The 17,098-nt window shown below is 43.6% G+C and overlaps 1 protein-coding gene across 1 annotated transcript in view; it reads right to left on the reverse strand.

Annotated features, from left to right (window-relative positions):
• Positions 1-800: 800 nt before the first annotated feature.
• LOC124765611 (potassium channel subfamily K member 18-like) overlaps positions 801-17,098 on the reverse strand; it is a 54,966-nt gene continuing 38,668 nt past the window's right edge. Inside the window, exons 5-6 of the mRNA XM_047249139.1 lie at positions 14,010-14,286; positions 801-1,139 (exon numbers count right to left, since the gene is read on the reverse strand). Coding sequence (XP_047105095.1) covers positions 801-1,139; positions 14,010-14,286 — 616 coding nt within the window. The remainder of the gene's footprint in view (positions 1,140-14,009; positions 14,287-17,098) is intronic.

Below are 17,098 nucleotides of genomic sequence, written 5' to 3' on the forward strand. Positions count from 1 at the left end.
AATATTTTACGCTGTGAGTCGAATAATCCGCACCAGAAATGGGATTTCCTGTCACTACGAGCGGGAACTCGCAGAAAGGCGGACCAGGGACAACTTGCATTGCACCTGGTTTTGCCCCCTACCCCGAAATGAGGAAGGTCATGTTCAGGCAGATCCAAATGCTCTTGAGACAACCTGCTTTTGGTCATCCATAGTGTCATCTCTGACGAATTTTTAGAAATGTTTTCATTAAGTTACTTGTTTTGAATTCTGTGATTTCTTGTTGAGATTCTCTGTGTTCATGCCACTGACACGAATAAAAAACTGTGCATAAAAGTGAAAGTAAAAAATGTAGCGTCAAAACTTGTCTTACAGCAAACAAGACCAAACAGGGAACACTTACAACATACTTAAAGAGGCCGAGCGACATTTTGGTGCGGAACAGATCCAAATACTGATCCCTGATGTTAGTTACGTCCTCATATGTTAACTGTGTGCTCTCTGGACACAGTCTAGATACGGCCTGCGTGAGGATTAACATTTAATGACAACCAATACATCAATCCATTTGGAACAAGATTCAATAAAGACCTCTCTTAAATGAGGGAAGACATTGATCTCGACAGTATTTTGATCCAACTGAAGCATGAGGGTGTGTAGATCTTCCTTATATGAGAAGATATATTTCAAATTGGAACAAAGTCAAGTAATCTCGCCGGCACTTCACTTGCATCCGGCGAGTGCTGGTGGGGTCTGAGAACTTGGGCGCCCTAGAGCCACTGGTCGGTGGGCGACCGTGTGACGGGGCGCGGGGGCCGGCGCTACCGCTTGAGCAGCCCCAGCGAGGCGGCGGCCTGGCGGCAGCGCGCCACCACCTCGGCCTGCACCAGGCTGAACGACATGGCGATCAGCACGAGGCCCAGCAGCAGGTAGGCGCAGCACGCCACCAGCTGCAGCTCGGCGCGCTGCTGGAACGTGCGCAGCGACTTGCCCGGCACCAGGTCGCCGAAGCCGATGGTGGACAGCGTGATGAAGCAGAAGTAGGCGCCGTCCAGGAAGCTCCAGTCCTCCCAGCGCGCGAAGATGGCGGCGCCCAGGCAGATGTAGCCCGTCAGCACGACCAGCACCAGCCACACCGGCACCCGGCTCTGCAGCGCCTCCTGCCCACACCACAACCACTCACATTACAGTCTACACATATACATATAGCTCTCCAATAGTCACCTGCTTTAATTACTTTCCGAACAGCGTTAGGCACAGGGAAAAAGTTCTCTTTGTGGATGAACGCAACATTGTTGACCTGTGTATCGACTCGTGCTACACCTTTTATTTAGATTGCATTGGTTTTCCTTTTCTTCCCCTGACATGTTTGTTTGATATGTTGTCTGTCATTAAGTGGCTGCTTGGTTGTCTTTTCCCTCTGCTATCAATATCTGCGTTTGATTCCGGGAAACTGCTATGGAGGAAGTGAGATCTTTGACCGGTTGTAACCTCGTGTGGTGGCGCGGAAGTAGGGGCGTGCGCTCAGACACGGGAGGGCAGTGTGGCTCGCCAGCGTGGACCAGGCGTGGTCGGTGGTACCGAGCCGCCGCGTAATGTATATCGGTTGTGTGTAACGAGCGGGTGGAGTTGACGGAAGAGCTCCCCGCGGGTTGGTTGTATACAGAATCGACACACGAGTAGTTGCTGTTCTTTTCACCTTGGTGGGACGTTGACAAGCTTCTTTAAGTCCTCCGTTTCAACACTGGAGTTTAAAAAGGAGACAACTAACATGAAGGAGCGGTCACTACCCGTCAACGTTGCAGAGAAGACCTGAACTCCGGTGGCAGAGCATGTTGTCGCGTGACCGTGGCGTGTTGGGTACACTGGCGACGCGTGCGCGGTCGGAGGTGTGGATCCTTGCCATTGGAGGTCGTGTACTGCCTGTTCGAGCATAATTGCAAGCTAAGTTAGTGGAAGTTTTAATCATTAAGTAATAAGTTTGCGTAACCAGTGTCTCTTCTGCCTTGTGGCCTCCGGCGATCGGGTTTCCTGTCCCCGGCACCGGTGTAATTGAAGACAGTATCTTTCCTCCTCCTCTCGTTACTGCCGGATGGGAGGTGTAGTTTTGGCAGTTTAATTGTTTCGCTATTCTGTCATGTGTTATGAGTAAATTCATGCTTCTTGTTGGTTGATCATGTGGTCGCTCATTCAGGACTGTGTGGTGTAACGTTTCCTTGCACGAGGTTAGCTCTAATTCTGTCAGCAAGTTAAGCCATCTTATAACAAGTTTCAGCTGGATAAAAGTCGGTGCAGTGACCAGCCTGAGAGTGTCAATGGTGTTTACGGGCGTATTTAAATTGGTTAGCATTTTGCCTAGCCTGAGCATCCCTGAGCGGATGAATTGTGGCCGCCTTATACGGGTCCGTCATATCTGTTATGTTCTAATGATATTCCAGGACACTCTTGTTTAAAAATCTTTTAAATCCCTCCATTCCTTTATTGCCATTAATCGTGTGTTTGCTGAGACCTTAGATTTTTTTTAATGGCGGTGTTGGTAGCTTCACTACCTCACCGTACTTTATTAACAAAGTTCTGTATTTATTTTAGTAGTCTGTTTACTAATGATCTTTAAATTTTTTAAACTGTTGTATTGCTATAAATTACTTGATTGCCATTAGCGGCGTGTTTTGAAAGGCTGTTATTGCCGTACTGTTAGCTTCTGTGTTTTTTTAAAAAAAGAATATTAAACTGTTGTATTGCTATAAATGATTTGATTGTCGTTTTTAAAAGAAATTTTTAAACTGTTGCATTGCTGTAAATTACTTGATTGCCGTTAGCGGCGTGTTTAAAAGGCTGTTTATTGCCGTACTGCTAGTTTCTGTAAGATATGAATAAAACATTTGTGTGTGAAAATCTCAACTCGACAGTAAACTACTAGAAATTTGGGCCCATTTCCCAACTTGTGGTGTGGCTTGTAGTAACCGTAACCACTGTAGGTGTCAATTGCGATTACATGTCAAACACCACATCTCCTAGTTGATAAAGCAATTGAAACCCTCAAGATGTTTACAGTTTCTCAATAAACAGTAATGTAACGCTAAACACAGCAATACTTTCCAAAATAATTTGAAAAGGCAAGGAAAAACGAGGAGGATTATTTTCCGTTTACTTGTGTCCACAGGCCTTCAATATTTTAGACAGGACAAGCTTTTCCACCAGGGCTGTTACTAAATGTCTGTATTCATCATGGTCGCGATTTTGGCCTATTATGGCATTCTCAAGAGAGAGTTCACTATGAAGTGGGTCAGTGCATATCGTTTTTCCTAACAGGACACTGCCCTAGTCTCAACTATGCTTACGTAGTCCATGTGCGCAGTACGGAAGGTTAGTGTCTTTTATTTCAGGTGAGCCGGAATGATTCTGTCATGATTTTATAAACCTTCAGGGATGATAGAGAAATGTAGATTTATCAATTTGAGGTAAGAGAACTTGTTCCGTAAGCGAGTCGAAAGTTAAAAGCTAATATCGTTCTTATAGACAGTGGGCCTCGTCTACTAATATCTGTTCGGTTTCCAGATTTCTTGACGAAGTGGTCTGAACTTTGTCTCTAAAAGGCGTAACTCAACAGCTATGAAACGATTTCAGTAGACTAGATGTATTTTACAGTAGCGGAGATGGTTCATAGCTATTAAGGTATGCATTTTAGCGCCCGTGATTACCATATTTTTCATTTCGAATAATCTTTCCTGTCGTATCCCTGAATATTGACTATTCCTTCTGGTATGTCCTCTATAAATAGCTAGTGTCCGCCAGAATAAACGAGATGTAGCCATACACATAGAGGGCACAACACGGCAACACCAGCTTCCAGAGAAGTGCAACGTAGTTATGGTCAGACACAACTGAGGGCGCACATAAGAAAGAGAATGTTATGCTTCCGCCTTAAGTCACCCAAGTAGTCCCCAAGTCGATATTGGTCACCTAATCACGAAATAACCGGACAATGATGAACCCATAGTGGTAATGTATTTGATTAGTAATCAAAACGTCCTCTGACCCGGATTCGATCCTCACCACCGCTTAAATTTCGAATAATAATTAACGGCAATAGCAGACGAAAACTTACATTATAAGAAGTCACCCCCATTCTGCCAATGGCCTTGTCATAGGGGGCAGAGGAGCGGAAAGACGTCCAGTGCAATCTCTTGCCCTTGGGTTGGGAAACTGCCACTAAAGATGGAAGAATCAGCACTGATCAATGGCATGAGGATGCAGAAGACGATGGAAACCACTGCATTAAAGACATATTGTACAATGTGTGACCCCACCACACATGGCCTGTAATTAAAATAATTATAAAAATTGGTGTTTACCTAGGTTTCAGCGTGGTTAACCACGCCTTCTTCAGAAAAATTTTATAAAACAGCTTGCCTAAATGGGCATAGTTAAATGCTAAAATAAACACCTACGGGGGCAAGATCCCACAATTTTTTTAAACAAATACTGTATATTTGTAAAAAAAATTTATGGGGTCTTACCCCTGTAGCTGTTTATTTTAGCCTTTGACTATGCACATTTAGGCAAGCTATTTTATATAGTTGTTCTGAAGAAGGCGTGATTACCCACGCTGAAACCTAGGTAAACGCCAGGTACTTTGTGCAATCGAGGCGGATTTTTATAATTATTTCGATACTTACGATTGCTGACGCACTGCAATGCTGAAAGTTCTGTAATTAAAAATCTGTCATGATGTTCTCTCCATTGCCAATCGATTTCGAAATAGTCCCCCATTCGGATCTCCAGAATTGCCAAGGAGAAAAAGATTGAATAACCAACGAGGGATAACGATCTACGACACGTGACATGGAATGTTGGAAGTTTCAACGTCGTAGAAAGCTAGAAAATCTGAAAAGGGAAATGATAAGGCTCAGTCAATATAGTGAGGGAAGAAACAAGGATTTCTGGTCAGATGAGTATACGGTAACATCAATAGCAGCAGAAAATGGTATATCTGGAGTGAACAGGAAAGTAGGACGGAGAAGGTGTTATTGTGAAAAGTACAGTGATAGGGTTCCCATCAGAATCGGTATCAGACCTATACCGACAACGAGAGTTCAGGTATACATGCAGACGTCGCAAGCCAAAGATGAAGATAGAGAAAGTATATGAGGATACTGAACCAGTAATTCAGTATGTAAATGGAGATAAAAGAACAGACATCACGCATTCATACAACTGATATGTCTAACTGGGAAATGGATCCAACTTCCTCTGTGCTGATGCACATATACGTCCGACTTCCTGTGGGAAACTCAGATTAGCGAATGGGAGTACAATGGTCAGGGACTGAGGATAGATGGCGCTCTGTGGGAATGTGGATTGGCCATGAGGCGTGCCGATATAGTCCACGTAGTTTCTATAGCGGTGTGTTCTATATGGCCCAATGGTTAAGGTACCTCTTAGTAAGAAGGATATCCCGGGTTCGAATCAGGGTCCAGTACACATTTTCACTAGTCGCGGCTGATTCCGCGTAATGTCCCGCTTCAGCTGACAGTAATGATACCCATCTATTTACAGTCGTGAATTGCCAAGTGCTACCAGCGGTCCAACTAGCATAATGACTTCGTGCACAGGGTTAAAAGTAATGTGGTACAATGATCGAGCAACTCCTCATAAGTCACACATTTCTGTAGTCACTGCTAAGTGACGCTTGAGGAGATGGAAAGAGCGACACCACTAGGCAGTGGATGATTGGAAAAGAGTGGTTTGGAGTGATAAATAACATAGATCCCTGTGGCAATCCGATGGAAGGGTCTGGGTTTAATGAGTGCTTACAGTGCCATCAAGTGCAACGCCAACAGTTAAGTACAGAGGAGGTAATGTTATGGTTCAAATGGCTCTAAGCACTATGGGAGGTCATCAATCCCCTAGACTTAGAACTACTTAAACCTAACTAATATAAGGACATCACACACATCCATGCCCGAGGTAGGATTCGAACCTGCGACCGTAGCAGCCGCGTGGTTCCGAACTGAAGGAGGTAATGTTATAGTATAGTGTTACGGTGTAGTCCCCTCACCGCACTTAAGAAAACGCCAAAAGCAGAAGGATGCGAATACATTTTACAGCATTACGTACTACGTAAAGGTGAGGAACTGTTCAGAGACGATACCTGTATCAGCATAACAATTCATCCTGTCATACAGCAGCATCTGTGAGGCAATGATATGTGGACAACATTTGGACTGCCGTGCCCAGAATCCAAATCTGCACCCATCGGAACACCTTTCGGACGAGTTAGAATATCGACTTCCCTTCAGCTGCCATTCCTCCATAGACATTCAGAGACATTACTGAAAGCGTCTCCAGCAGAGTTCAATATGTCAGAAAGGCGAAGGCTAGTCACACCCCAAATTAATGTCCACAGATAAGTGTAAGGATACTTTTGATCAAATATTGCAATCATTCCAAATAATTGAGACTCATTAAACAGTAATAAATATTACTTCCTTCAGAATTAGTGTTACGACAAATACAACTAGGTGACAGGAGTTAACTGTAAAAATGAATCACGGTTAACATGAAGAAGTGGTAAGATGAAGTAGCAATAACCTTAACAGCTAGAGCGTAATATGAAAAAAATGAAGCTAATGGAAGGAAAACTTAGGAGATGAATCACAAGAGAGAAACGTAAGACATTTGGTGTTGACAAACGATGGCGAAGAATGAACGTACCACACACTATATGGCAAAACGTGGATCTCTCAGGTAAGAAATCCCGGAAACAGACTAATCTGTTATGGTACAAATCACTGCATCAAGAACGAAAGGAAGCGGCCGCCAGACGAGAAAAGAATTTCACGAGAAAATTCTCACTCATTGAAGGAACAGATGCGTTAAGGTATCCATTGTTAATGAACCTGGCAATGAAGGAGAACTTTCCGAACGCATGACTGTCATCCATAGATTACGAAATTCATTAAACTTCCGATAGAGAAGTAAACGTAAGAACACCTGAAAGATTACGCTTTACGCCTGTTCCTACTGGCAACTCCTACCTACTAGGCAGTACTAGCAGCCATCTATAATCGTAGGACATGCGATAAGCAATTCGCCAATCTCTCTAGCCGTTATTGCCAATAGACGAATCCTGATGACGTCGCAGATTTCTTTTCCCAGGTCCTTCTGCAGAAAGTATGTCACAAAACTTTTCATCTTATGAATAAACAAAAGAATGTTTAATTGTCTGAGAGTCATTTCCATATAGGCAGTTAAGGAAATTAAGAAGGGAAAGCAACTCTGCGGTCACACTTGAAGACCAAACGAATACTTGTCATCCTTCGACAAATGGCGTCTCTGGACGCGATGTGTGTGCGCACGTTGTCAGCTTTCTGGACATTGGAGCGACCACTTCTCCATCAAGTAGCTCCCTGTCTGGCTCATTGAGGCAGAGTACTCTCCAGTCTCCCCCCCCCCCCCCCCCTCTCGCACAACCACCACTTCAGGTCAAGGGAGTAGTAATTAGCAGTACTGGGAGTTGAACTCCGGTCCCCGACTTGCCAGTAAAATAGATCAAAATAGTATATACGGAACAGAGCACAGTATTGAAATATGAAAATTAATGAATTGAGTTCTAAAGTGCCGCACACCTAAATATCAAACTAGCTGACAACTAAATGAAGAATCCATGTGACACGTAGAAGTGTCAGCACATAAAAAACGAGCCTCGCATGTCTGAGATATATTTTACAAGAAGAATGGCAGAGAGCTGAAGTTCTGTCTGGCCTGCCATAGAGTTTATCTTGAACGTAGTAAGGAACGAAGAAATCACTTGCAAACGGTAGCACGAAACGGAAGCTCATAAAGAATCCAAAGACCCATAAAGAATCCAAAGACCTTGTTATGTGTAATAAAATGTGACATAAACGGCTACGTGCATTGTTCCAATTTTTCGTGACAAGTGGGTATGAACACAGCTAAGAAAATGATAAGTTTCCTTAATCTAACGTTGTAACGGACGTGATACTGTGCTTCCAAATTCTCTCTCCTACGGCATTTTATTCAATCGGTTCGTATCGGTCAAATGCAAATTTTGTGAACGGAGTCTGTCATTGCTTTTCAATAAAAGTTTCAAATATGCACTTCCGGGAGAGGTGCTATGTGTTTGAAGGCTGATAGAAAGCTTTCGTTTGTATATTACATCAAAAGTAAATTGAGTTTGATATTGGGACTAGGCTCTGATAAAACTCTAAGACGACTGTTTTTTCCTCCTGTAACTCAAGTACTCACGTTCACGCAAAAATCACGGCTTTTAACTCAGTATAACGAAACGCATTTTATGCCTAACTGGCTGCGGAGACTTTCCTTCGTGCACTCGATACCCTCGTTTGCATACACAACGGCCTAATCCTTCGCTGATATAGGGCACATTTACCGCCCGGAACGAATTTGCTTCCGTCACATTTTCCGTGCAAGTGTGCCATAATAGCGACCTCCGTCCTCCGCTCCACCTCCGAGGCGTGAATAAACCGCTTTGAATAAAAGCAAGTTACGCCTTTCAGAAAGAAGAAATGGCTGAAATCTACATATTAGATAAACAAGTTCTAGTAACACACACTAGACAGACGAGTTGGAAGTGATTGCCACAACTACTGATGGCAGAGGGAGTTTAGCCATACGGCACGTGTCGCACGTGCTTAGGTGTCGCACGGTAAGCGGCCCCGTTGCCGTGCTGTCATCACTGACAAAGTATTGGCTGGATTTTTAGAACTTCTGAAGGATGTACTGGCCAAATTCTACTTATTAAGCCTAATTTTAGTTATTAAAAAGAGGTACAATAGTTTTATTTTCATATTTCAAACGTGCACCACAATATTATGGCCAAAATTTGCTTGAAGCTGTGTGTAGAACACGCCTAAAAATCATTTATTGTTATATTCTCTCACCAGATGACTTGGGTCGGTGAGTGAAAGTAAGGAAATCGGAGTCACTACAGATTAACGATAGTGTCAATCTTTGTTCCATATTCCTGTCATTAATTTTAGGTTCAGACAGAGTGTCTCCAAAATGGATTCTTCTAAGATGTTTCAATGCATTTCTGTAAAGTTTACGTGCGTATTTTAATCCTTAACCCAACCTACAGGCCAGTGCGCTCATTATTTCCCTCTCATTGTGGCACAGTTAGGTGTCCAGCTTCCACCACTAAGCAAAATGTAGTTGTTCGCGACGTTTTACAGTGTAGCTAAGTCCTTCGGAGCGACCTTTTTTTTCTTCTTCTTCTTTTTTGTACGGGTCTAAACTTAATACATTCATAATACTAAGCGATTTACTTTTCAACCCGAGCTTTAATAATTTATAACCAGAATGAGATTTTCACTCTGCAGCGGAATGTGCGCTAATATGTAACTTCCTGGCAGATTAAAACTGTGTGCCGGACCGAGACTCGTACTCTGGACCTTTGCCTTTCGGGGGCAAGTGCTCTACCAACTGAGCTACCCAAGCGCGACTCACGGCCCCTCCTCACAGCCTCACTTCTGCCAGTACCTCGTCTCCTACCTTCCAAATTTTACAGAAGCTCTCCTGCGAACCTTGCAGAACTAGCACTCCTGAAAGAAAGGATATTGCGGAGACATGGCTTAGCCACAGCCTGGGGGATGTTTCCGGAATGAGATTTTCACTCTGCAGGCAAAGGTCCCGAGTTCGAGTCTCGGTCCGGCACACAGTTTTAATCTGCCAGGAAGTTTCAATTTATAACCAGTTAGAGAGTCTATACAAGCCAGTGTCTAAAACGGAGGGCAAATTTCCCGGTAACTTTTTGTCTAAGGACTAGGTAGCGAAAGACTTCACAGCCAAAACAGTATGCTCTGCTGGCTGATAATTCAAATTATGGTAAAAATCTGGGACGATTGTTATCTTTGTCATTTTTTTTAGTGAAAGGAACAGTAAAAACATCTGGTCACTTAGTTTCAGTAAATACGCACCATGGGTACTAAAATTGTATCTCGATTTTGTTATGGAGTCGTGAAAGGCTAGGTTATGGCTTGAAGAAGTGCAACAAAATTTAAGTAGACATTACCTTCACATTTTACGCGGAAGTAAAATAATATTTTCAAAGAATACGAAAACATATTGCTAAATTCATCAGTGCAACGGGTCCTGCACAGCAACCAGTATGAACCGTTGTAAGTAGGGGGTTAGGTTTTTATGTTGGTAACACCATGTAGCGCTCTGTATGAAACTCACTAACTGTGCTGTATGCAGTCTGTGGCTGGTTGGACTCATTGTTGGAATATTCGCTTGTGTAGTGTTGGGCAGTTGGATGTGAACAGCGCGTTGCGTTGTGCAGTCGGAGGTGAGCCGCCAGCAGTGGTGGATGTGAAGAGAGAGATGCCAGAGTTTTGAGAGGTTGCTGTAAGAGGACGATCTGGACGTGTGTTCGCCAGAAAAAGGAAAATTGTAAAGATGAATGTCATGAATTTATAGATATATATATATATGATGTCTTTTGAACACTATTATGGTAAATACATTGTTTGTTCTCTATGAAAATTTTTCATTTGCTAACTATGCCTATCCATACTTAGTACCTTCAGTAATTAGAATCTTTTATTTAGCTGGTAGTATTGGCGCTCGCTGTTCGAATTACGAAGGTTTTTGTGAGGTAAGTGATTCATGAAAGGTATAGGTTATTGTTAGTCAGGGCCATTCTTTTGTATGGAATTTTGAAAGTAAGATTGCGTTGCGCTAAAAATATTGTGTTTCAGTTTGGTGATCATCAGAATACGTAAAGATAAAACTGTTTGAGTACGTTGAGTTTTGCTCAGCTGTTTGAAAATCGTATAACGTAGAATTTTACTAGCACAGTCATTCATAATTTTTCTAAGGGGAGGCTATACCGTCCGTAACTGAAGGTTACTTGACAGAGATTTAACAAAGCTAACATGACTTACTGCCGCTGATGAAAATGGAGGACTAGGAAAGTACTTTGAAACTTGGTCGTACTATTCCAACCATTGCAAACTCTGTAAGAACTAGGGAGCGAAAGGTCTGATTGAAAGTCCCCATTGCCACCAAAGAAGGTATCATTTCTTGTTGGTGAACGTGATCTAGTTCGCTACATTCCTGATCAAGCGAATCAAGTGCCTCTGGCCTGATGCCACGAGCAAATGAGCGTTCACTGTACCCAGTTGTGGTAAGACTGTTTGGGGATAAGTTTCTGGAAGCTACACGTGAGCAACTCCGATAATAATTATATAGTGGAACGAGGAAATGAGATTTGAGGATGGTTGAATGCCGAAAAGTGTAATCATAAAAAATAAAGTGAGACCAAGACAGCAAAATTTTGAGTACAACAATTGTGACAACAAGCAGAGTGCACGGAAAAGCAACTTGCAGTTGCTCTGATCAAACATTTCAAAGAATCAGAGGCTTGGGTTTGAATATTGTTGAACATTTCGGTCACTGCTCTACCCCAGTATTTCATTCTTTTACTTAAAATTCCAACGTCTTGCTCCGCCTTACGTTATTTGGAGACTTTATCCATATTCAAGAATTGGCTTGCTATTGTTGTTGTTTTCTTTAACTCTTTCCTCCACTATTAAGCGTTTTGTCAAGATGTGGCATCACGTATTGAACTCTACGTTGCAGCTGTATGTCAACGTGTGTAAGTGTCTGCATGACACACGCGTAATGAGCTAGCAATGCAGTACTCAAAATGCTTTCCACATAAGCATAAAGACGAAAATATGGAAAAGCTTTAATACAACTGAAAATGTAGAAAAACCCAAAACGGTCCTTACCATAAACAAAGTTAAAGGAAAACAAGAGTTCAAAGAATTTTACAAGAGATTTGCCGTATCTTTAATGAATGAGGAAATGACGCTAGAAACGAAAAACTGAGGCATCAGGTGAAGATAATGATCCAGGAATAGCATTTACCAGAGGGAAATGCATACGATGTATGTAGACACGCATTACAGGTTACCTAATTTCAGTTACTTTCTGTCAAAGCTAGCTTAATGTTTTTTTTTTATTTTAATTTCTATGGCCTCTGTACATTCTAGCATATTAATGATATGACAGTTGTCACCGTCGGGCAAGTCGGAGTTCGAAAATGAAGCAACAAAGTCTTAAACCCTTCGAGAATGTCTGTAGTATTTTAGAACGTAACGTTAGGCACAAAACACACTTTATATTACGGTGTAGTCATCATGTAACTCAAATCAACATGGATGACTTTGAACAGTTAATAAAATCATATAAAGCAGGAAACCAGGATCTTTGTCACGTTATTTCTTTTTAATTTACATTAATTGACCGGAGTGATATGTAATCGAAAGTGCGATGTAACGTCTTTGCTCGTAGGTAAGCAACTGCCTCTTTCACGTCCCACCAAGCGGGAGACTTTGTCACGCGACTTAACGGCAGCCAACATCAGATTGGTCTCAGTCCATACCTGGAGGATGGCCATCCGAGAGCAAGTGCTGGCAGTCATGTGGGACAAGGATGTTATGAATAACTGCCGGAGTTAAGTATTATTCTTATGGAGTGGGTGACGCCTTTCTATCTGTTTATAAGAACGAGAACCAAACCGTTCGGATTTGGTGGATGACAGTTTTGGAATTTAATCTACTTATGCCTAAAGAGTGGACTTAATGCATTGGCGCACGCTGGACGTGCATGGTGAGCACACTAGTATGCATACTGTGTGAACATTCGAAACAGCTAGGGCGTAGGGACCAATATACTGTGTGTTTTAGGCATGAGCTGGCTTGTTATTTAAAATGAGTTTGTGGGTCTCCTTAAATTACAGTGATAAATTATTTTATGCCACTCTTATTTTTTTGTATTGGCTTTGAGGACAGTTGATAATATATGAATATTACGAGTTATTTCCGCAATCTATTGTGTACTCATCATAAATCCAAGTTCAGTTTTCCTGTCTTAGTTGAAGCCACTTGGGCATTCACGTTCAAATTTTATTTATACGCTCGTAAATGGAATTAACCTCAATAATCTCAATTTAAAGTTAGGCTATGTACAATGCCAAAGTTTCTGTCTGCCTGTCCTAGAGATATTCCTGTCCATCGGGTTCAAGCAAGGTTTGTAATTTGTCAGTAGTATTTGTGCTGGCTTTGGTACTCACGGCTTTACTACTTGTTCTTTCAGCTAGACGTCGTCCTTTTAAATTTTATGCATACTCCTTTTATCGTTACCTATTTATTTCAGTGCTGCATTATAGTGGCCCACTGCATGTTCTAATAGCTAAATTTCTTTCATGTTGGATTTATTATTATTGAACATTCGTTAAGTGACAAGTTTTTCTCTCTCTTTTTACTTCATACTGTGCTTTATTTATTTTGGAAGCGAACCACCAGAGGGTGTGAAGCTCAACGGTTTGGTATCTCAAGGTAAATTGTTCAATTTATAATACTAAACTTACATTGTTCATTTGCTTGCATTCACTTGAATTTATCAGAGTATATATAACTATTTAGAGTACCGAAACTTCCTGGCAGATTACAATTGTATGCCAGAACGAGATTCGACTCGGGACCTTTACATTCGCCGGTAAGTGCTCAGTGAGCTACCCAAGCATGACTAATGACATGTCGTCACAGCTTTATTTCCGCCAATACCTTATCTCCTATCATCCCGATATCGAGTTTCGGTCCGGCACAGGGTTTTGTCTGCCAGGAAGTTTCGTATCAGCGCGCACTCCGCTGCAGAATGATAGATTCATTCTGGATATTTTGAAAATAAAGCTGTCTTTCTGTTTGAAATGTAAGATCTGTTGACCTGAGACCTTCCTGCTCCCAGCTGAACTTTTGCTGTAGTATTGTACTATAATGGTACTCCCTGGAGTATCCATGTGCTTTTCCCTCCTTCGTTCTGATGTATCCACAATCTTTATCGTAACAACGCGGTTCAAGCGTGACTGTCTGCCTATTGGTTCAGTGCATTAAGAAATTTATGTGGACAGTTTGAATAATTGTAAATGATGGCAAAGAGAATGTTTCAGATTGCAGCGGTCGACCATTAAGACGTACGTTGCTGTGCCTTGCGGCGTCGTGGTTGGCGCCCGAGACGGCGGAGTCGGCCGTGGCGGTGCAGGAAGCCGGCGTGGCGTCGGCGGTGACGTCAGGCTGGTGCGCGTGCGCATGCGCGTGCGACACGCGCCTCGGGGGCGGCGTGGGCGGCCGCTTATGGGGAAGCGTCTGCAGGTGCAGCTGGGGGCCGCCGCCGCCGGCCTGATGCTGCTGCTGCTGCTGCTCGGTCGGCCTCCAGATCAGGGGAACCCGCGACGGCGTGTCGTGCGCCGCCGCGCTGTGTAACACACCAGGCGACACGAGCCAGCTTCAGGGGCGGCAAAAACCTGTCACAGCTTTACACGTATCACAAAGAGGAGGCTAAACTACACGTGACAGCAGACCTAAGAGACACCGTTTGGACACAGTGTAGCGTGGCTGCCTTGCAAAGTGGGCGCCGAGCTTCAAGCGGCTCCTCGGTACTAGAGTGTGAGATAATATTGTGGGGAAGGCGAGCCAAAGGTTGCGTTTTATTGGCAGGACACTTAGAGGATGCAACAAGTCCACTAAAGAGACAGCTTACACCACACTAGTTCGTCCTCTGTTAGAATATTGCTGCGCGGTGTGGGATCCTTACCAGGTGGGACTGACGGAGAGACAGCTTACACCACACTAGTTCGTCCTCTGTTAGAATATTGCTGCGCGGTGTGGGATCCTTACCAGGTGGGACTGACGGAGAGACAGCTTACACCACACTAGTTCGTCCTCTGTTAGAATATTGCTGCGCGGTGTGGGATCCTTACCAGGTGGGACTGACGTAGAGACAGCTTACACCACACTAGTTCGTCCTCTGTTAGAATATTGCTGCGCGGTGTGGGATCCTTACCAGGTGGGACTGACGGAGAGACAGCTTACACCACACTAGTTCGTCCTCTGTTAGAATATTGCTGCGCGGTGTGGGATCCTTACCAGGTGGGACTGACGGAGAGACAGCTTACACCACACTAGTTCGTCCTCTGTTAGAATATTGCTGCGCGGTGTGGGATCCTTACCAGGTGGGACTGACGGAGAGACAGCTTACACCACACTAGTTCGTCCTCTGTTAGAATATTGCTGCGCGGTGTGGGATCCTTACCAGGTGGGACTGACGGAGAGACAGCTTACACCACACTAGTTCGTCCTCTGTTAGAATATTGCTGCGCGGTGTGGGATCCTTACCAGGTGGGACTGACGTAGAGACAGCTTACACCACACTAGTTCGTCCTCTGTTAGAATATTGCTGCGCGGTGTGGGATCCTTACCAGGTGGGACTGACGGAGAACATCGAAAGGGTGCAAGAAAGGGTAGCTCGTTTTGTATTATCACGTAATAGGCGAGAGAGTGTGGCAGATATGATACGCGAGTTGGGATGGAAGTCATTAAAGCAAAGACGTTTCTCGTCGCGGCGAGATCTATTTACGAAATTGCAGTCACCAACTTTCTCTTCCGAATGCGAAAATATTTTGTTGATCCCAACCTACATAGGTAGGAATGATCATCGAAATAAAATAAGAGAAATCAGAGCTCGAACAGAAAGGTTTAGGTGTTCGTTTTTCCCGCGCGCTGTTCGGGAGTGGAGTGGTAGAGACATAGTATGATTGTGGTTCGGTAAACCCTCTGCCACGTACTTAAATGTGAATTGCAGAGTAGTCATGTAGATATAGATGTAGATGCAGATTTACTCTGAGATGACAAAAGTCATAGAATAGCGATACGGACATATGCAGAATCAGGTAGTATCGCGTACATAGGATATAAAAAGGCAGTGCACTGGCGGAGTTGTCATGTGTTCGCTGGCCATACACGTGAAAATATAAAGGACCTCATTATGGCCGCACGACGGGAATTAACAGACTTTGAAAGCGCATTGATAGTTGGAGGCAGACGCATGCGACATCATTCCATTTCGGAAATCGTTAGGGAATTCAACATTCCGAAATCCACAGTGTCAAGAGTGTTCCGACAATACCAAATTTCAGGTATTGCCTCTCGCCACGGAGAAGGCCTGCACTTAACGACCGACAGCGTTTGTATAGAGTTGTCAGAGCTAACAGACAAGCATTACAGTGCTGCGAAACTCGGTGTTAATGGGCCATGGCAGCAGACGACCGACGCGAGTGCCTCCGCTAACAGCACATCGTCTTTAGCGCTTCTCCTGGGTTCGTCACCGTATCGGTTGGACCCAAAAGAGACTGGACAACCTTGGCGTGTCAGCCGAGTCCCGATTTCAGTTGATAAAAACTGACGGTAGGGTTCGACTGTGGCGCAGGCCCCACGAAGTCATGGAACCAAATTGTCAACAAGGCACTGTGCAGGCTGGTGGAGGATCCATAATGGCGTGGGGCGTGTTTACGTGGAATGCACTGAGTCCTCTGGTCCATCTGAATCGATCATGGATTAGAAATGATTATGTTCGGCTACTTGCAGTCCATTGACAGCCATTCATTGACTGCTTGTTCCCAAACAACGATGTCACCAAAGGCCACAATTGTTCGTGATTGGTTTGAAGGACATTCCTTAGGATCCGAGCGAATGATTTGGCTATCAAGATCGCCCGACTTGAATCCCCAAAAGTTCCACAATTACGGACGGCTATAGAGGCAGTATGGCTCAGTATTTCAGCAGCGGACTTCCAACGACTTGTTGAGGCAATGCTACGTCTAGCTGCTGCACTATGCTGGAAAAAAGGTGGTCTGATACGATATACGATATTAGGAGGTATGCCATGACTTTTTTCATCTCAGCGTATGCCTGAGGTTACCGCATGCAATGCTTTCTGAGACAATGGAACAAAATCACTAAGTGGGACGTCAGATGTAAATTGAGGATGTCGGAAAAATATTCAGCAATAAAATTCCACTGAGACACAGAATTGTGAAATATGCTTTGGATACTGTCCTTCAAAGTAACACCGTGAGGAACTGAAATTTAGAGTATGTAAAACCGAAGAGACAATGTATTTCAAGCGTGGTGCTAGAGGTAGACATGAAACATTAAGCTGAATGGTAAAGAAGCGATAGACGAAGTGAAACTCAACGTACGAACTTCAGAAAGTGAATTACGCATCTTGT

The sequence above is a fragment of the Schistocerca piceifrons genome, chromosome 1 (assembly GCF_021461385.2).
Source record: "Schistocerca piceifrons isolate TAMUIC-IGC-003096 chromosome 1, iqSchPice1.1, whole genome shotgun sequence".
Taxonomy (NCBI): domain Eukaryota; kingdom Metazoa; phylum Arthropoda; class Insecta; order Orthoptera; family Acrididae; genus Schistocerca; species Schistocerca piceifrons.